Below are 21,432 nucleotides of genomic sequence, written 5' to 3' on the forward strand. Positions count from 1 at the left end.
GGGTCCCTATTTACTGTGTACTACATCATCCAGTTGTGTACTACGTCATCCATTTCATATGATATGTTTCGTCATGCAAAAGATTATTCTCATAATTTTTCTTGCAATTTGTATGATATGCAACGAATCCAATTCGTACAATATGTTGCAAATTAGTTGTGCAGAATGGGTTTTTGTTTTCTTTTTCTACTTAATAGTCATCTCCAACACCACCGCAACATCAACATATGTGAAAATTGCACGAATCCATGTTTTGTAATAAAAAAGATATAGGAAGATAAGTGTTTCCAATGACATCATCAACCAATTAGTAGGCGATTAGTAGGCAAAGCCTACTTATAATTGTTAAAATCACATGATGCACACCGATGATGTCATTGGAAACACTAATCTTCATATATATTTTTTCCACAAAACATACAAAAAGTACACAGCGTTGTACCAGATCTTCAGTTTCTTGGCAATTTCTCGCATGGAATAGCCTTCATTTCTCAGAACAAGAATAGACTGGCGAGTTTCAGAAGAAAGACTTTGTTTCTAGCCATTTTGAGCCTGTAATCGAACCCACAAATGCTGATGCTCCAGATACTCAACTAGTCTAAAGAAGGCCAGTTTTATTGCTTTTTTAATCAGGACGACAGTTTTCAGCTGTGCTAACATTTCAGCTGTGCTAAAAGGGTTTTCTAATGATCAATTAGCCTTGTAAAATTATAAACTTGGATTAGCTAACACAATGTGCCATTGGAACACAGGAGTGATGGTTGCTGATAATGGGCCTCTGTACGCCTATGTAGATATTCCATAAAAAATCTACTTTTTCCAGCTACAATAGTAATTTACAATATTAACAATATCTACACTGTATTTCTGGTCAATTTTATGTTATTTTAATAGACAAAAATGTGCTTTTCTTTCAAAAACAAGGACATTTCTTAGTGAACCCAAACTTTTGAACGGTAGTGTAGAAACTCGCCATTTTCACATATGTTGATGTTGTGGTGGTGCTGGAGAAGATGAATATGAACTATAAAAAAAATTAAGTTTCCCATTAAGATCCTGGACTGCATCTTTAAGTTAGGTTAGTATAATGTTACTGACTGCAGGAAGGGAAGCTGTCTCGCCACTCTCGTACAGGGTATCCTACATGGCTGCAGGCTCGTGTGTACTCCACCAACGCACGACAAAACGTCTCCTCATCATCAGACCTGGATCACAGCAGACAACATTCAGAAATACTCAGACAACAGTCAGACAACACTCAGACAACAGTCAGAGGACATTCAGACAACACTCAGACAACACTCACACAACATTCAGAGAATAGTGAGACAACACTTTGACAATAGTCAGCCAGAAGACAGGCAACTCACTCACTCACGCACACACGCACACACACACACACACACACACTGGGGTGTGACTTACACACAAAGGTCGGCGACACAGCTGGCCACGTAGGGGTTTGGATCAATGTTATCATGACAGGACAGGAAGGGGAAGAACAGGAGAGCACTGCACTTCTCTATGGCATCCTACACACACATACACAAACATCAACATAATACAATAAAACACAGAAAATCAGTGACAGTCTTATGACACACTGAGAACCTGGGTTCAAGTAATACGTTCCAAACAGACAGACAGACAGACAGACAGACAGACAGACAGACACAGACAGACAGCTCTTACGTCCATGTCAGACTCAGAGTGGCAGGGTCCAGTGAAGTCTATGTCCACCAGAGGACAGCCTCTCTCATGGGGCAGATCGACTGACCAGCTGTTAGCGAACACTGCTGGCTCCTCTGTCTGCACACCTACACACAGACACACACACAAAACATGCACACACACGGTTAGGGATCCTTCCTCTACATGCCTGAAAATAATCTAATATAATAGAATAACTGTATAATGACTGAATATTAAAATAACTTCTCTCCTCTGCTACGCTCTGCTCTACTTTCCTCTCTTCTCCTCTCCTCTGCTTTCCGCTTGTCTCCTTTCCTCCCTCTCTTCTCCTCTGCTCTCCTTTCCCCTTTGTTCTCTTTTCCCTCTCTCCTCTCTTCTCCTCTTCGTTTCCCACTCTCCTCTCCTGTCTAGGTCATGTTACAGGACTACTACATCCTCCTCAGTATTAATAACTATAACGGTTCCCTGCGGTGCTGAGAGGAGAAAGGTTGTGATGGAAGGATGATTGGGTGCTGAGACAGAGGATAAGAGATGGGTGGAGGAAGGAGGATAAGAGGCTGGTCGGACCCATCTGTCCAGTCTTACAGTGGGCTTTGATGAGGTGTGTGTGACTATTGTGAGTGAGTGTGTCTGTCTCACCGCGGGCAGTGGTGAGGTCATCATTGGGCAGGTTGTTATAGTTCCCGCAGAGGCCACAGGGGGTGCCGTGGTGCTGTTCAGACATCTTCAGATATACTCCACTCTCTCCGTCCCACGCCAGAGAGAAGCCAAACACACTCTTCACCAGAAGGTAGTCAGCCAGACGCTCTATAAACACACCTCCTATTGTTTGGGGCAGGCTCAGCCTATGCACATATGCAGGGATGGGCAAAAAATGTCAAAATACAATTACAAAATACAGATACAAAATACCATAAAGATCAAGGTATCAAAATAAACTACAAAATACATGTGTTTTGTAATGTATTTAAAAAAAAATGTATACATTTGCAAGTAGCCGGCCCGAACAGCAACAACATATTTTTACTGGCTATGACTGTGATATGTTGTTGTTTAACTACCTTAGTTGAGCAAGTCACTCTGGATACGTGTGTCTGCTCAATGACCAATACATAAATGTATATGTGAAAATGAACATACCAAAAAGAACTGCAAAGCACACTGTGTATTGTTTCGGCCGGAGCTCATTAGAATTATACTCAACATGATTTGCAATTGTTCATTTTTACATATACATTTATATTTAGTTCATTTAGCACACGCTTTTATCACACCATAGTGCTATCAGACTTCTGATACCAGTGCAGGGTGAAAGGGTGGACACAAAATATGAACTTCTATTAAAAAAAATTGTATAGAATTATTTTGTATTTTGAACATACAAATTACAGGATTTTGACAAAATACACTGGAGTGTAATTCAAATGACAAAATACTCAGAAGTAATTAAAATACATATTTCAAATACTGCCCATCTCTGCACAGACGCACGCACACACACACACACACACACACACACACACACACACACACACACACACACACACGCACACAGGCACACACACACACACACACACACACACACACACACACACACACACACACACACACACACACACACACACACACACACACACACACACACACACACATACACATTACAACAGAAAACATACACATTCCTCCATATCCCACCCACCTGCGGCCCCCCTGGTGGACTTGGTATCCAGAGATGTGGATCTCCTCCTCGCTGGGGAAGAAGAGACTGAGAGCCCTGGGACAGGAGTACACACTTCCCTCACACACACGGCTGTTATGGACCCACACAGTGTACTGTGGTGTGGCTGAGCGGCAGTCTTGGGCCAGTATGTAGGAGCAGGTCCCAGGGTAGTAGAAGTAGCTGCCATCGAACGTCTCATAGTGGTGCTGACCCCAAGACCTGCAGATCCCATCTCTGTCCTGGCCCTGGTTAGGAACTACATGCACACACACACTCTGAGTTGTGCACACTTATCTCAACTCTGAATTGGCATTATGGTGCGCTGGTGTGTTTGTTTGTGTGTGGGGGGCATGGGGAGGAGGTGCTAGCTCACTAAAAGCCGCTCAGTTACAGGAAACCCCGTCTCTGTGCCATACCTAGCCAACTACACCCACTGTCTAACAGTGTTGGTGCTCTGGTGGTACTTTAGCCAGGTAGGTACTTGGTTGACAGGAACAGTGTGTATCAGAGTTCATCTGCCACACCCAGCATGAGAACCGAACAGCAACACTTCATATTCCTGACGCTAGTGTGCTTACCATCGCGCCAACAAAACCATGGTGGTTAGGTGAGGGAAACACTACTTTAGGTCTCAGGCAAGGTATTACTGTAGAGCAGTGGTTGCCAACCGGTCGATCGCGATTCCTAGTCGATCACCAAATATTTCTGTAGAAAAGCCAACGAACGATAAAGGCTTGCGTTTCTTTTTTTAAATCGTGTTGAGCTGTTGCCGGTAGGTGCACTTGATTCATGAGACAAACTCCGCCTACCCGGCGGACCGGCAAATCTGTGACTAAATCGAGTGCACCTACTGCGCTGCCCAATCGGATAGCTCAAATCACCGTGGCTACAGAGCTTCCGGGACCCTGGCCACAGCCAAGTTTAACAGGCTACTAGCCTACGTAAGATTTAATAACTTTTAAAACCATGACCACAGAGAGACTGTCAATGAATACAGCAAAGAGCTGCTGTTTTTATGAGTGAGTTCATGTTGAAGTTTAAATTCAGCACTGTCACTGTTTTTATTCAACACTATTACAAAACGCGCTTCTCTGTATTCCATACAGCTGCAATGAATGAGTAGCCAAGTATCGATAGCCCTGCATTTTATTTTTATTAGCAGCTCATCGTGTCGATTTTAATATTAAATAATATTAAACTTTCTCTGGTCATAGGAACAACAATTTGTACATGAGGCAGACGCAGTGCGCTCAGGTTTCATCATCATGTGGAAGACGATGTCCCCTCTCTCTGGTCAGTCTCACCGGAGGAAAGGAAAGAGAGAGCAGGGACCGTGAGAGGCGGTTGGGAAAAATAGTTTTGAACGGTCATCCAACTCGGGAATTCCAAGTCGGAAACTCGGGCATCTTTCTAGAGCTCCGATTTTTCGACCTGAAGACCACTGACGTCATGATTTGACCTTGTTGACCATCAGATGCAGGTACCATCAGTCCAGTAAAATAACAAAATTCGAAACCAACTGATCTATTTTGTTATCAAAGCTTGAGTTTTGAAATATAATATGGTCTGTTTAACAATATTGGCAGGCCAATCATATAGCCAATATGCTGTGCTAATGTATTAGGCCTACTGTCCAAACCTCATTCCTACAAAACTGTTGTTTGTGTTGAGGTTAATGTAAAGAAATCTGAGCGTATATCTCAGCTTGCTTTTTGACTGTGAAAGTGATCTTGACTCAGAAAAGTTTGGTGACCACTGCTATAGAGGCTCCACTTGAGACCCATCTCTGATGTATAGAGACCCTGTGTAGTCTACAGAAACTCAACCCTAATCCCCCAGACTTAATCATACACACTATGGACTGGTGAGTGTGTGTGTGTGTGTGTGCGTGTGTGTGTGCGTGCGTGCGTGCGGGCGTGCGTGCGTGTGTGTGTGTGTGTGTGTGTGTGTGTGTGTGTGTGTGTGTGGTTATTTATGACAGTGTGGACAGCTTATTAATGGTTGCTGATGGATGTGTCAGTCTGACTCTCATGCAGGCACACACACCAAAATGAAACATACATTGTGGTTCTAGGTTCAAGATGTGTGTGTGTTACTCACTGATCTGGCAGCGGTCTCCGAGGGCCTGGAACTGTGCACAGTCACACACACCTCCCTCCTGACACCAGCCCCCATTCAGACAGCCACAGTACTCTGGTGAAACACAGACACAATCTTTCCTCAATTCCTTAGATCTCCTCTGGAAATACTTTGAGATTCACCAATTGATGAATAACTTATTCTTTACGAGACAGATTGCTTTAACCCTTTACACTTGTGAGAATTGGCCTATATGTATAGGGCCAAATTAAAATGTTTCTAACAGAAGAAATATAAGTAGCATATGCATAACCATGGTAGCAATTGAAAGGGAACACTTTGGAGATTATGGAGAAATGATCAGACCAAAGATAAGGACCAAACAGTTCACCTGACACAAGATTGAATCAAAACATTACACTGTTGATTTTATGTTCATTTTACAGTAACTGAACTTTTCACATTATTTGTCAACATCGAAATCAGAAAATACTCTGGATAGATTTAGTAACATAATAAGAATATTCATGGAAGATTTGGGGTCAGTGCAACATTTAAAAAAATGACAAGGGTCCACACACCTCTCCAAAGTGTGCACAGTTCCTAAGTAATTTCAATTCTCAAGGAAAGAGCCTTCAACTATTAGGTGCTTTTTTGAGCTCTCTTAGCTGTGTCATTGAGGAACTGAAGCAAGAAAACATGTCGTTTTTTGTTTGGAACACATTCCTGCATCCCCCCATCGGACAATTACTGTTGTTGTTTACGGAATCCAAAAACGGTCCATTATGAATCACGAAATGGGTCAGGTGGGCATAATTTGAAAGCTTATTCAAATTGCCAACATGACTAGCTAAGTTATAAAATACAGTCTTACAGTGTTTGGCTTTCACAAGGAGAAACAGATAGTAATTATGGTGCTCATAGAATGGAGTCATGAGTACATTCATACAGTATGTGTTCTCCATGGCTAATTTCCTTCACAATATGACAAACATGAGCTCATTCTGTTGAGAACAGAATTATTATTTTTTTTACCTTTATTTTACCTTTATTTAACTAGGCAAGTCAGTTAAGAACAAATTCTTATTTTCAATGACGGCCTAGGAACAGTGTAGCGATCATAAACGTTGATACTGTAAATTACATGAGTTTTATAATATGGAAATGTGAAGTCCAAATCTGAACATCCAATGTTGTCTTGGTAAGCAAATCCAGTATGTGTTTTAGGTTATTGTCCTGGTGAAAGGTGAATTTGTCTCCCAGTATAACGTGTACGCTGGGAGTCGGAAAGCAAGTACAGGGAGTGAATAATTTAATAAATAAACTAACATGGAACAAAACAAGAAACACGAAAAGCGTACAGACATGAAACAGAAACAGAGTCAATAACGTCTGAGGAAAGAAACCAGGGGAGTGACAGATATAGGGGAGGTATTCAGGAAGGTGATGGAGTCCAGGTGAGTGTCATGGGGTGCATGTGGTGCATGTAGCGATGGTGGCAGGTGTGCATAATAATCTGGCAATGTCGAGTGCCGGAGAGGGGGAGCGGGAGTACACGTGACAGTACCCCCTTCCTGATGCACTGCTCCAACCGCAGGACGACACCGGCCAGAGGGACAGTCCCGATGACCGAGAACGGGCCGGTCGCTTCTACTGAGGCACGGGAACCTGTCGAGGCAGCTGAGGCATGGGAACCTGTAGAGCCGGCTGAGGCACGGGAACCTGTAGAGCCGGCTGAGGTGCGGGAGCCTGCCGAGCCAACCGAGGCTTGAGAACCTGTCGAGCCAGCTGAGGCATCCCCGGTTGCTTCAGCAGCCACACTTGGACACAATGGGACAAAAAAAAAGATCCCTGTTGCTTCCCTTTGGTGAGGTGTTATTCTGTAACGTGTAAGCTGTGAGTCGGGAAGCACACTGGCCAGCTGGTCTGCGTATGCTCTGAGAACACGGCTAGGGATGCCGTCTGGGCCGGCAGCCTTGCAAGGGTTAACACATTTAAATGTTTTACTCACGTTGGCCACGGAGAAGGAGAGCCCACAGGCTTTGGTAGCGGGCCGTGTCAGTGGCACTGTATTGTCCTCAAAGCGAGCAAAGACATTTTTTATTTGTCTGGGAGCAAGATGTCAATGTCCGCGACAGGGCTGGTTTTCATTTTGTAATCCGTGATTGACTGTAGACCCTGCCACATGTCTTGTGCTTGAGCCGTTGTATTGCGACTCTACTTTGTCTCTATACTGACACTTTGCTTGTTTGATTAACTTGCAGAGGGAATAGCTGTTTGTATTCGGTCATGTTTCCAGTCGCCTTGCCATGATTAAAAGCGGTGGTTCGCTCTTTCAGTTTTGCGCGAATGCTGCCATCAATCCACGGTTTCTGGTTATGAAAGGTTTTAATAGTCACAGTGGGTATGACATCTCCAATGCACTTGCTAATAAACTCGCTCACCGAGTCAGCGTATACATCAAAGTTATTGTCTGAGGCTATCTGGAACATATCCCAGTCCATGTGATCGAAGCGATCTTGAAGCGTAGAATCCGATTGGTCAGACCAGCGTTGGATAGACCTGAGCCCGGGCGTTTCCCATTTTAGTTTCTGTCTATAGGCTGGGAGCAACAAAATGGAGTAATGGACAGATTTGCCGAAGGCAGGTTGGGGGAGGGCTTTGTATGCATCACGGAAGTTAGAGTAGCAGTGGTCCAGAATGCTACCAGCTCGTGTCGTGCATTCAATATGCTGATAGAATTTAGGAAGTCTTGTTCTCAGGTTAGCTTTGTTAAAATCCCCAGCTACAATAAATGCAGCCTCAGGATGTATGGTTCCAGTTTACATAGAGTCCAGTGAAGTTCTTTCAGGGCCGACGAGGTATCTGTTTGGGGGGGATATACACAGCTAAGACTATAATCAAAGAGAATTCTCTTGGAAGATAATGCGGTCGGCATTTGATTGTAATGAATTCTAGGTCAGGTGAACAAAAGGACTTGAGTTCCTGTATGTCGTTGTGATTACACCATGAGTCGTTAATCATAAGGCATACACCCCCGCCCATCTTCTTACCAGAGAGATGTTTGTTTCTGTCGGCGAGATGCATGAAGAAACCGGGTGGCTGTACCGACTCTGACAACATATCCCGAGTGAGCCATGTTTCCGTGAAACATAGAATGTTACAATCTCTGATGTATCTCTGGAAGGCAACTAATGCCCTAATTTCATCCACCTTGTTATCTAGAGATTGGACATTAGCGAGTAATATGCTCTGAAGCGGTGGATGGTGTGCTCGCCTTCTGAGTCTGACGGGATGGCCTCTGGGATAAGATCCAATGTCCAAGGTGGAGGTCCGAACAAAGGATCCGCTTCGGAAAAGACGTATTCCTGCTCGTAATGTTGGTAAGTTGACATCGCTTTTATATCCAATAGTTCTTCCCGACTGCATGTAATAACACTTGAGATTTTCTGGGCTAACAATGTAAGAAATAATACATAAAAAACAAATAACTGCATAGTTTCCTAAGGACCTGAAGCGAGGTTTTCTTCCAGGATTTTGCCTGTGATTAGCTCTATTCCGGTTCTTTTTATACCAAAAAATGTCCTAGTCCTTCCCGATGACAAGCAGTCACCACTATGCTTGAAAATATCATGAGTGGTACTCGGTGATGTGTTGGATTTGTCCCAAACATAATGCTTAGCCACATTTTTTGCAGTTCTACTTTAGTTCCTTATTGCAAACAGGACGCATGTTTTGGAATATATGTATTCTGTACGGGCTTCCTTCTTTTCACTCTGTCATTTAGGTTAGTATTGTGGAGTAACTACAATGTTGTTTATCCATCCTTAGTTTTCTCCTATCACAGCCATTAGTCTCAGTAACTGTTTTAAAGTCACCATTGGCTTCATGGTGAAATTCCTGAGCTGTTTCCTTCCTCTCCGTCAACTGAGTTAGGAAGGATGCCTGTATCTTTGTGGTGACTGGGTGTATTGATACACCATCAAAAGTGTAATTAATAACTTCACCATGCTCAAAGGAATAGTCAATGTCTGTTTTTTTATTTTTACTAATCTACCAATAGGTGCCCTTCTTTGCGTGGCATTGGAAAACCTCCCTGGTCTTTGTGATTGAATCTGTGTTTGAAATTCACTGCTCGACTGAGGGACCTTACAGATAATTACATGTGTGGGGTCCAGAAATGAGGTAGTCATTCAAAAATCATGTTAAAAAATATTATTGCGCACAGAGTGAGTCCATGCAACCAGTGGTGGTCGGTGCCATTTAAGATTAGGAAAGATTAAAAAAGAAAATAGTATATTTTTTATTTCTATTACAGCATATTGAATGACTGTTATTCATATTCCATTCACCAAGCTCAATGTAACATTGATAGGTTAGGCTACTACATGATAGTCAAATTTTCCCTATACCCATCATGAGGTTGCTACAACCTAGCCTACTAATTAAAATTTACAAATCAAATCAAATCAAATTTTATTTGTCACATGCGCCGAATACAACAGGTGTAGTAGACCTTACCGTGAAATGCTTAATTACAAGCCCTTAACCAACAATGCAGTTCAAGAAATAGAGTTAAGAAAATATAAAACTAAATAAACTAAAGTAAAAAAAATAACAAATAAAGTAACACAATAAAATAACAATAACGAGGGTATAAACAGGGGGTACTGGTACCGAGTCAATGTGCGGGGGTACAGGTTAGTCGAGGTAAATTGTACATAGGTAGTGGTAAAGTGACTATCCATAGATAATAAACAGCGAGTAGGAGCAGTGTAAAAATTAGGGGGTGTCAATGTAAATAGTCCAGGTGGCCATTTGATGAATTGTTCAGCAGTCTTATGGCTTGGGGGTAGAAGCAGTTAAGGAGCATTTTGGTCCTAGACTTGGTGCTCCAGTACCACTTTCCGTGCGGTAGCAGAGAGAACAGTCTATGACTAGGGTGGCTAGAGTCTTTGGCAAATTTTTGGGCCTTCCTCTGACACCACCTAGTATATATGTCCTGGATGGCAGGAAGCTTGGCCCCAGTGATGTACTGGGCCGTACGCACTACCCTCTGTAGCACCTTGAGGTGACGAGCAGTTGCCACACCAGGCGATGATGCAACCGGTCAGGATGCTCTCGATGGTGCAGCTGTATAACTTTTTGAGGATCTGGGGACCCATGTCAAATATTTTCAGTCTCCGAAGAGGGAAAAAGTGTTGTCGTGCCCTCTTCACGATTGTCTTGGTGTGTTTGGACCATGATAGTTCGTTGGTGATGTGGATACCAAAGAACTTGAAACTCTTGATCCGCTTCACTACAGCCCTGTCAATGTTAATGTTTGGCCCGCCTTTTCCTGTAGTTCACGATCAGCTCCTTTGTCTTGCTCACATTGAGGGAGAGGTCATTGTCCTGGCATCACACTGTCAGGTCTCTGACCTCCTCCCTATAGGCTGTCTCATCGTTGTCGGTGATCAGGCCTACCACTGTTGTGACAGGTTACCTTCACTTTCTTGGGCACAGGGACTATGGTGGTCTGCTTGAAACATGTAGGTATTACAGACTCGGTCAGGGAGAGGTTGAAAATGTCAGTAAAGACACTTGCCAGTTGGTCCTCGCGTGCTTTGAGTACACGTCCTGGTAATCCATGTCCCCGAAGCTTTGTGAATGTTGACCTGTTTAAAGGTCTTGCTCACATCGGCTACGGAGAGTGTGATCACACAGTCATCCGGAAGAGCTGGTGCTCTCATGCATGCTTCAGTGTTGCTTGATTCGAACCGAGCATAAAAGGCATTAAGCTCGTCTGGTAGGCTCGCGTCATTGGGCAGCTCGCGGCTGGGTTTCCCTTTGTAGTCCGTAATAGTTTGCAAGCCCTGCCTCATCCGACAAGCATCAGAGCCGGTGTAGTAAAATTCAATCTTATTTCTGTATTGACGCCTGTTTGATGGTTTGACTGAGGGCGTAGCAGGATTAATTATAAGCGTCCAGATTAATGTTCTGCTCCTTGAAAGCAGCAGCTCTACCCTTTAGCTCATTGCGGATGTTGCCTGTGGTTGGGATATGTATGTCCAGTCACTGTGGGGACGACGTCGTTGATGCACTTATTGATGAAGTTGGTGACTGAGGTGGTGTACTCCTCAATGCCATTGGATGAATCTCGGAACATATTCCAGTCTGTGCTAGCAAAACAGTCCTGTAGCTTAGCATCCAAGTCATCTGACAACTTACGTATTGAGCGAGTCACTGGTACTGCCTTCTTTAGTTTTGCTTGTAAGCAGAAATCAGGAGGATAGAATTATGGTAAGATTTACCAAATGGACGGCGAGGCAGAGCTTTGTATGCGTCTCTGTGTGTGGAGTAAAGGTTGTCTGCATTAAAGTCCCCGGCTACTAGGAGAGCCGCTTCTGGATGAGCATTGTTTGCTTATGGCCTTATACAGCTCGCTGAGTGCGGTCTTAGTGCAAGCATCGGTTTGTGGTGGTACATAGACGGCTACGAATAATATAGATGAGAACTCTCTTGGTAGATAGTGTGGTCTACAGCTTATCATGAGGTACTCTACCTCAGGTGAGCAATACCTCAAGACTTCTTTAATATTAGACATCGCACATCAGCTGTTATTGACAAATAGATACACATCCCCGCTCCTTGTCTTACCAGATGTAGCTGCTTTGTCCTACTGATGCACGGAAAATCCAGCCAGCTCTATATTATCCATGTTGTCGTTTGGCCACGACTCGGTGAAACATAAGATATTACAGTTTTAATGTCTCGTTGGTAGGATAGTCTCAATTGTATATCATCCATTTTGTTTTCCAATGATTGCACGTTGGCCAATAGTACAGATGGTAGTGCAGGTTTACTCACTCGCCTACGAATTCTCACAAGGCACCATGACCTCCACCCCCTTTTTCTCCGTCTTTTCTTCACGTGAATGATGGGGATTTGGGCCTGGTCTCGAGAAAGCAGCATATCCTTTGCGTCGGACTCGTTAAAGAAAAAAATCTTTGTCCAGTTTGATGTGAGTAATCGCTGTTCTGATGTCCAGAAGCTCTTTTCATAAGAGACGGTAGCAGCAACATTATGTACAAAATAAGTTACAAACAATGTGAAAAAAAATAAATAAAGAGCACAGTTGGTTAGGAGCCCGTAAAACGCCAGCCATCCCCTCCGGCGCCATTATTAGGGTACACAGGGCGAGAGAAAAATTATAGTAATCTAGGTGAAAGACAAACACATTCAATACCACTTTGCCCACTCTTGCCTGCATCTAGCTGATCTAGGGTATAATCATTAGTCCAAGCAGAAGAGAATTTCTATTGGACAAATTAAAATATGTTTATTCCCATTTTGTTCCGTTTGCTTCAGTATAAGAAAAGTTTTTCAACAGAATCGTCAGAATGAATCCACACATCCCTGATCACCCGCAAACACAGTTCACTTTCATAGCAGCCACATAAAAACAGCATGATAACATTGGTCTTTGTATAATTCCTTCTCGCATCTGAGCACTATATTTCTCTCACCTTTTCCTTCGCTTGTGGAATTCAGTGCACAACACAACAACTGTCTGTGACCAGGCAAAAAACACTTTCCAAGCCAAACCTTCATGCCATAAGCGATAACCGCTACACACAGCCTACATCGTTGTCACCATATTAGCTACCGTCATAGTCAACATAGCTTCTAGACCTGACATATTAGTAAACCCGCTACAATCATGCAGTATAGTGTACAGCAAGCAGTTACACCGCCGGGCCCCAGTGGCAATAAAATAATAAAACCAAAAGCTTACCTTGACTTGGAAGAGTTCCAGCGTCGGATAACTATAGCCAGCTAGCTAACATAGCATCCCTCTCTGTTTGAATACTTTAAAGTATGACTTAAGTCGTTTTTGGGGTATCCGTACTTTACTTTACTATTTATATTTTTTTATACGTTTACTTTTAAGTCACTACATTCCTAAAGAAAATTATGTACATTTTACTCCATACATTTTCCCAGACATATAAAAGTATTTGTTACATTTTGAATGCTTAGCAGGACAGGAAAATTGTCTAATTCACACACGTATCAAGAGCACATCCCTGGTCATCCTACTGCCTCTTATCTGGCAGATCACTAAACACATGCTTTGTTTGTAAATTATAGTGTTGGAGTGTGCCCCTGGCTATATGTAACAACATTTAAAAACTAGAAAATGTGGCTCTGCTTTGCTTAATAAATGGAATTTGAAATGATTTATACTTGTACTTTTGATACTTAAGTATATTTTAGCAATTATATTTACTTAAGTATATTTAAAACCAAATACTTTCAGACTTTTACTCAAGTAATATTTTACATGGGGTACTTTTTTGCGCCCACGGTTTCCCACAGTATCTTTACTTTTACTTAAGTATGACAATTGGCAATTTTTTCCACCACTGGGTGTTTGAGTAGGCTAAATCAGCTAGCTGCATTTGCTAGCTAAGTAATGAAAGTGAAAAAAATATCTCTCTCAAAACTGTTCAACTATTGTCTTTCTCTCTATTTGTGTTAACTACTCACCTCATGTTATGCACTGCAGTGCTAGCTATCTATAGCTTATGCTTTCAGTACTAGATTAATTCTATGATTCGTTGATTGGGTGGGAAACTGCAATGCTGCAAGAGCTCTGATAGGTTGGAGAACATCCTCCGAAGGTTATCATAATTACTGTGCAAGTCTATGGAAGGGGGTGAGAACCATGAGCCTCCTGGGTTTTGTATTAAAGTCAATGTACCCAGGGGAGGATGGAAACGAACTGTCCTCCGGCTACATCATGGTGCTACACTAGAGAGTGATGTTGAGGGTAGTGTAGACATTGATTCCAAAACAGTGTGTTTTAATCAATTATTTGGTGACGTGAATATATTTAGCATAGTTTTATCTAAGTTTCACTATTTTTATTTTTATGAAATTCACTGAGGAGGATGGTCCTCCCCTTCCTCCTTTGAGGAGCCTTCACTGCATGCAACCTATTATGTGACTTGAACCTCTTAAATATCGGCACCTTTTTTAAAGTTTTTCGCCTAATATGACATACCCAAATCTAACTGCCTGTAGCTCAGGCCCTGAAGCAAGGATATGCATATTCTTGGTACCATTTGAAAGGAAACACTTTGAACTTTGTGGAAATGTGAAAGGAATGTAGTAGAATATAACACAATAGATCTGGTAAAAGACAACGCAAAGGAAAAAACTACCGTTCTTTTGTAATTTTCTTTGTACCATCATCTTTGAAATGCAAGAGAAAGGCCATAACGCATTATTCCAGCCCAGGTGCAATTTTCTTGTTACTTACAACCTCATGCTAATCGCATTAGCCTACGTTAGCTCAACCGTCCCGTTGACGGGACACCGATCCCGAAGAAGCACATTTTTACTCCTAAACTTATTTAAGCTTGCCATAATAAAGGGATAGAATACTTATTGACTCAAGACATTTCAGCATTTCATTTTGAATTAATTTGTAAAAATGTCTAAAAGCATACAGTTATTACACTTTGACATTATGAGATTTGTGTCTAGCCAGTGACACAAAATCAAAATGTTATCAATTTTAAATTCAAGGGGTGTGAATACTTTCTGAAGGCACTTTAGGCCCTAGGGTGTGTGTGTGTGTGTGTGTGTGTGTGTGGTGTGGTGTGTGTGTGTGTGTGTGTGTGTGTGGTGTGTGTGTGTGTGTGTGTGTGTGTGTGTGTGTGGTGTGTGTACCTGAGGAGGCATCGCGGGCGGTGTAATTGTGTAGAACACTGCGAGGGAGAGTTGCTTCAGAGAGAAGAGGACTGAATGTCTGGAGAGGAGAGAACACTGATGATCACACACACATGCACAAACTTGTGTAGTAAATGTGTATCTCTACCCCTGTGTGTAGTTGCAGCAGTGTATGTATGTGTATGTGTGTGTCCTACAAAGGTGTCTTTGTGCTAGTCAGGGTGCTGTGTGTGTGTATGCCCTGACCTCATCTGCTTCTCTTAGGTGTAGTGTGCCTACCTCCTCCCCTAGGAGATCCCGTTTCCTCCGCAGTGCATTAGCCCTCCTGCACGCACGCACGCACGCACGCACACACACACACACACACACACACACACACAGGACACACACACACAGCACACACATAGCACAGGGAAATATGCATTCATTATGTGGAGAAACATGCAAACTGAAGTGCACTTTTGACCACTTGAATACATCCAAACCAAACACACATGCATCAGTTTAGCCATGACATTGAATTAATGAATCCCCAGAGATGATGAATGTTTTTCGCTTCATCTCCTCTCTTACCTCTGTAGTCTACTGTCTGTCTCTGTCAGTTGGCTCTGTGCTGCTGAACACAACAAAAAAACATCACTAAAACCTCACACACACACTCACAATTATTACTTAATTGCACTATCACAACACATAAAATATCATCACATATATACCACAAGTCGACAAAACATATCAAATGTATTCATTTAAACGTTATAATTTAGGGTCACTGGGGCACATTATTGAACGGCAACAATTTAGGCAACACCTCTGAATGATTTACAAGACAGTATCAGCTCCAATGTATTCCTATCCAAAGGAAAACATTTGTCAATCATATTTCCTCAAGGCCATAACGATGTCACTGCCGGGGGGTTGAAACCCACATTCCAAGGTTAAAACAGCAAAATATAAACTTTTCAAAAATGTCTCGCGCATACAACACTGGTGCTAGTTTTCTGCTCTCTCTTTGACATTTTTGGAATCACTCTTAGAACGTCAAACGTTTATGTTGAAACAGTAAAGGTTATAGTACACATCTAAGTTATGCATTTTGATATGATGCGCGTGTGTCGCTGGGAGACTCACCGTGTGCTGTCAGCAGTTGGAGAACTGAACACCACGAAAGAAGAACCAGTATTACTCTACGTGGACCGTTCATCTCAGAGCTTATCCACCCGGAGGTTAACGGAACATTTCACAGGACAGACCGGAGAGTAGAGGAGGATCTCTGTTCGTTACCGGACTTCCCGCGGTTCACGTCCACGCGCACATAGTTGAGCGTGTCCCTCCGATGGATGACGAGTGCACGAGTTCACCTGCGTGCAGGTGCGGGGTGTGAATGAATTTTGTGCCAAACTGGTGACATCAAACCGACTGAAAGGATATATTACCCAGTGGTGTAAAGTACTTAAGTAAAAATACTTTAAAGTACTACTTAAGTAGTTTTTGGGGAAATCTGTACTTTACTATTTATATTTTTGACAACTTTTACTTTTACTTCACTACATTCCTAAATAAAATAATGTACTTTTTACTCCATACATTTTTCTTCACACCCAAAAGCACTCTTTACATTTTGAATGCTTAGAAGGACAGGAAACGGGCCCAATTCACACACGTATCAAAAGAACATCCATGGTCATCCTTATTTCCTCTGACCTGGCAGACTCACTAAACACAAATGCTTAGTTTCTAAATGATGTCTGAGTGTTGGAGTATGCCCTAGCTATCCGCTATACTTTTACTTTTGATAGGTAAGTATATTTTTGTAATTGCATCTACTGTTGTTAAGTCACTAAACAGTACATATACAGTACCAGTCAAAACTTTGGACACACCTACTCATTCAAAGGTTTTTATTTATTTTTACTATTTTCTAAATTGTAGAATAATAGTGAAGACATCAAAACTATGAAATAACACATATGGAATCATGTAGTAACCAAAAAAGTGTTAAACAAATCAAAATATATTTTAATAAGGAACAAGATTGCATCCTTTAAGATTGTTGGAAAAGCCAGGTGAAGCTTGTTTGAGAGAATGCTAAGAGTGTGCAAAGCTGTCATCAAGGTAAAGGGTCACTACTTTGAAGAATCTGAAATATAAAATATATTTTGATTTGTTTAACACTTTTTGGGGTACTACATGATTCCGTATGTGTTATTTCATAGTTTTAATGTCTTCACTATTATTCTACAATGTAGAAAAAGGTAAAAAATAAAGAAAACCCCTGGAATGAGTAGGTGTGTCCAAACTAAGGGTAAGGGTTATGGTTAGGTAAGGGTTATGGTTAAGGTTGAGGGTAGGGTAGGGTTGGGTAGGGTAGGGTAGGGTAGGGTAGGGTAGGGTAGGGTAGGGTAGGGTAGGAGTTAAGGTTAGAGTATGGGTATGGATGTTCCAAGGATCCCTGATTGCAGTATCCACAGGAGAATAGTGGACTACCTGCAAGTTAGAGAGATTCCCTGAGATTAGGACACAAAAACAGACAAATTACTTGACTGTAGGGCCTACTTATGATTACAAATGTAGTCTTACTTTAGAGACAGTCATTTAACTTGAATAAAATTATAAATGAGATTGTGTGTGTGTGTGTGTGTGTGTGTGTGTGTGTGTGTGTGTGTGTGTGTGTGTGTGTGTGTGTGTGTGTGTGTGTGTGTGTGTGTGTGTGCGTGTGCGTGTGCGTGTGTCTGTGTGTGTGTGTGTGTCTGTGTGTGTGTAAGACTTGGACTCCCTCTGCTGGCCATTGATGTATGCCTATCTGATATGAGTGAAAATGGACACGAGCAAAAATCTCTGAATGTTTAATAACAGTATAATGTACATGTTTAATAGTATTATCATGATATACATGTTAATGTCCTGGATACATAATGTGTCTTAAATACTTTAAACAGTAGAGGAGGGGGTTTGGGGTGGCACGACTGGTGGTATTGTTAGAAAGTTAGTGGGGGTTGAGTAAGGCTTGATAGGGTTGCATACCAATGAAGTATTGGGGGGTTAAGGAGTGGGATTGCTGATGGGGGTTCATGAGTGGTGGATGGGTATCAGGTATTTTGGAGTGGGTAAGTGTGTAGCAGTAGAGTCTGCTGAGGGGAGGACAGCTCATAATAATGGTCAGAAGGGAGCGAATGGAATGGCATCTAACGACCTGGAAACCATGTGTTTGATGTGTTTGATACCATTCCACTGATTCCGCATTAGCCGTTACCACGAGCCCGTCCTCCCCAATTTGGTGCCACCAACCTCCTGTGGTGGGTAGGAGGGCAAAGTCAGTCTGCTACAGACAGCTGCCTAGTAGTGTGACATCACTTCCTGGCAGCCAGTTCAGCGTTGACTTCGTCCTCAGTTTTGAGGCCGTGCCATTGGGAGATGGGCCGGCGGGGGTTGGCCAGCATGTCTGACCAATGACGGAGCTCCGTGCCGCTGCTGGCTCCACCCAGAAACACCTTCCCGATGGCATCATTCTTCCCAATCTTATCATAGTCCAACACTGTCACTGCTACCTGCACCTTCTACACACAGAGAAACACAGACCTCTGCTCGAAGGGTTGATAAATTATAAAGGAATTGTAAGGGATAAGTGAGATAGAGAGAGAGAGAGAGAGAGAGAGTGTGTGTGGGAGAGTATCTGTTCGAAGGGCACCTCAAAGCTGAAGGACTCATTGTAGTAAGGGTTGAGAGTGTTCTTCTTGATTTTGGTTTTCTTCTTCTTCAATCTTTTTCCATTCTGCAGCAGGTGGATCTTTACATAGGGGTCTAACAGAAGAGATAGAGATCCACCTAACACAAAAACGCTCTCTCTTTCTCTCTGTCTCTCTCTGTCTCTCGCTGTCTCTTTCTCTCTCTCTCTCTGTCTCTCTCTCCCACACACACACCCAGCTCACCCGACAGTCCTCCTACATCCATCTTCTTTAGGTTTTTTGCCTCGAGGACAACGATGCTTAATTTCCCTGTTCTAGGAACATATCATATCAGAGACAGACAGATATCACCCAGCTGCTCTGACTGGAGAGAGAGAGGGCCAGAGGTAAGTGCTTTGTGACTTTCTTTCCTATATATTTCTTCCTTCTCTCTTTTTTACTCTATCTATCCTCCTGGTCTCTCCACTCTCACCTCCTCTTTCTCTGCCTTCTTCAGCTCCCGCCACTCCTGTATCATCTGACTGAAGTCCAGGCTGCTCATTGGGACTCGTAGTGCCCCAATCACGTCATGTTTAGAGAAACGGTCAAAGTCATACACTGTCATCACCAGAGTCCTGCCTCCCAGCTCACTGTACAGTACCTGCATACACATACAGTATACACACACACACACGTACGCATGCACATAGACACACACACAAAAATGTTGTTGAATGTGGGGTCAGGGTTAGGGTTTAGAGGTCAGAGATTAGGAGTCATGGTTAGGCTACCTTGAAGGGGAAAGTCTCATTGAAGGTTGGGTTGAGTGTCTTCCTGTGAACTTTAGTCTCAAACTTCCTCTTCTTGTCTGGTAGTAGGTAGAGTTTAACAACGGGTCTGAACTTCCCCCCACATCCATGGCTGGGAGATCACAAGCCTGCAGGATACCTACTACCATCTATAAACGGGAAAGGGGGGCAGAGGGTAGGGAGAAGACCCACAGCTATAGCATGTGTCAGATGGAATAATATGTTGTTACTCAGTCCTGCTCCGCAGGACATTGGTTAGCAGAATCAGATGTGTTAGAACAAGGAGTTCTCACCGTGTTCTCTGTGAAGTTGTAGTCCAATGAGAACTCCAGTCTGCCCAACTTCACTTCCTCTTTAGGCTCCTCCTCCCTGCCAGTCAATCCAGTCTCTGTGTCACCCTCATCCTTTAGGGGCTACAGGACACACACACAAACACACAGAAAAACCTGATACATACTAAGCAGCAGACCTACACAGCTTAAAAAACGTATTCAGGATCGGTGGGTCCCCTACGGGACGGTTGAGCTAACGTAGGCTAATGCGATTAGCATGAGGTTGTAAGTAACAAGAACATTTCCCAGGACATAGACATATCTGATATTGGCAGAAAGCTTAAATTCTTGTTAATCTAGCTGACCTGTCCAATTTACAGTAGCTATTACAGTGAAAGAATACCATGCTATTGTTTGAGGAGAGTGCACAGTTTTGAACATGAAAAGTTATTGATAAGCAAATTAGGCACATTTGGGCAGTCTTGATACAAAATTTTGAACAGAAAGGCAATGGATCATTGGATCAGTCTAAAACGTTTTACATACACTGCTGCCATCTAATGGCCAAAATCTAAATTGCACCTGGGCTGGAATAATACATTATGCCCTTTCTCTTGCATTTCAAAGATGATGGTAGACTTTTTTGTTTTAAAGAATGGTTGGTTTTTTCTTTTACCAGATCTAATGTGTTATATTCTCCTACATTCCTTTCACATTTCCACAAAGTTCAAAGTTCCAAAGTACCATTTGAAAGGAAACTTTCAAATGGTACCAAGAATATGCATATCCTTGCTTCAGGGCCTGAGCTACTGGCAGTTAGATTTGGGTATGTCATTTTAGACAAAAATTGAAAAAAAAGGGTCCGATCCTCAAGAGGTTGTTGCTTTACGCCACGCTAATTATTAAAAGTTTGTGTGTAGCCCTCCACAGAGAGATGATATTACGCAATGTGTGTGTGTGTGTGTGTGTGTGTGTGTGTGTGTGTACCTCAGAGTTGTCTCCATCCAGCTCAGTGTACGTGTTCAAGCCGTTCTTTCCCTTCTTCTCCTTATCTGTGTCCTTTACTTTATTTTTCAGACATTTCCTCCACACACACAAACAGTATGACAACACCAGACACACACTCACCATGCATAGAGCTCCTACAGCCCAGGATGGCAGTGCACACACGCGCGCACACACGCGCGCACACACACGCGCACACACACGCGCGCACACACACATAAGCATACGCAATGTTAATATATCAAAACCAAGTGTTTTATATAACACCGGAGGGTTTCACTAGCTTGTGAGAATATTTTATTTCTCAATTGAGTACTTTATGCACTTTAACGGTACTTTAACTTGGTTCTGACAATTAACTTAGAGCTTTGAAGGCTCTGGAAACCCTCCCCTGATTGGTTGTTACTCACTGTGGAGGGGGTGCAATTCGCCATAAACTTTGTGGGGGTGTGGCCTCCAGGCCCAGGTTC

General features: G+C 42.7%; 1 protein-coding gene and 1 pseudogene across 1 annotated transcript in view; both read right to left on the reverse strand.

The window, feature by feature from the left end:
• LOC106573511 (otogelin-like protein) overlaps positions 1-15,462 on the reverse strand; it is a 56,682-nt gene extending 41,220 nt beyond the window's left edge. The window contains exons 1-8 of the mRNA XM_082963251.1: positions 15,458-15,462; positions 15,212-15,249; positions 5,513-5,605; positions 3,392-3,668; positions 2,332-2,537; positions 1,693-1,817; positions 1,426-1,532; positions 1,099-1,205 (exon numbers count right to left, since the gene is read on the reverse strand). Of these exons, the coding sequence (XP_082819377.1) occupies positions 1,099-1,205; positions 1,426-1,532; positions 1,693-1,817; positions 2,332-2,537; positions 3,392-3,668; positions 5,513-5,605; positions 15,212-15,249; positions 15,458-15,462 (958 nt within the window). The remainder of the gene's footprint in view (positions 1-1,098; positions 1,206-1,425; positions 1,533-1,692; positions 1,818-2,331; positions 2,538-3,391; positions 3,669-5,512; positions 5,606-15,211; positions 15,250-15,457) is intronic.
• Positions 15,463-18,561: 3,099 nt separating this feature from the next.
• LOC106573512 (synaptotagmin-A-like) lies at positions 18,562-21,187 on the reverse strand (annotated as a pseudogene).
• Between the last annotated feature and the right edge of the window lie 245 nt (positions 21,188-21,432).

This window comes from Salmo salar, chromosome 16, assembly GCF_965601325.2.
Source record: "Salmo salar chromosome 16, fSalSal1, whole genome shotgun sequence".
Lineage (NCBI taxonomy): Eukaryota > Metazoa > Chordata > Actinopteri > Salmoniformes > Salmonidae > Salmo > Salmo salar.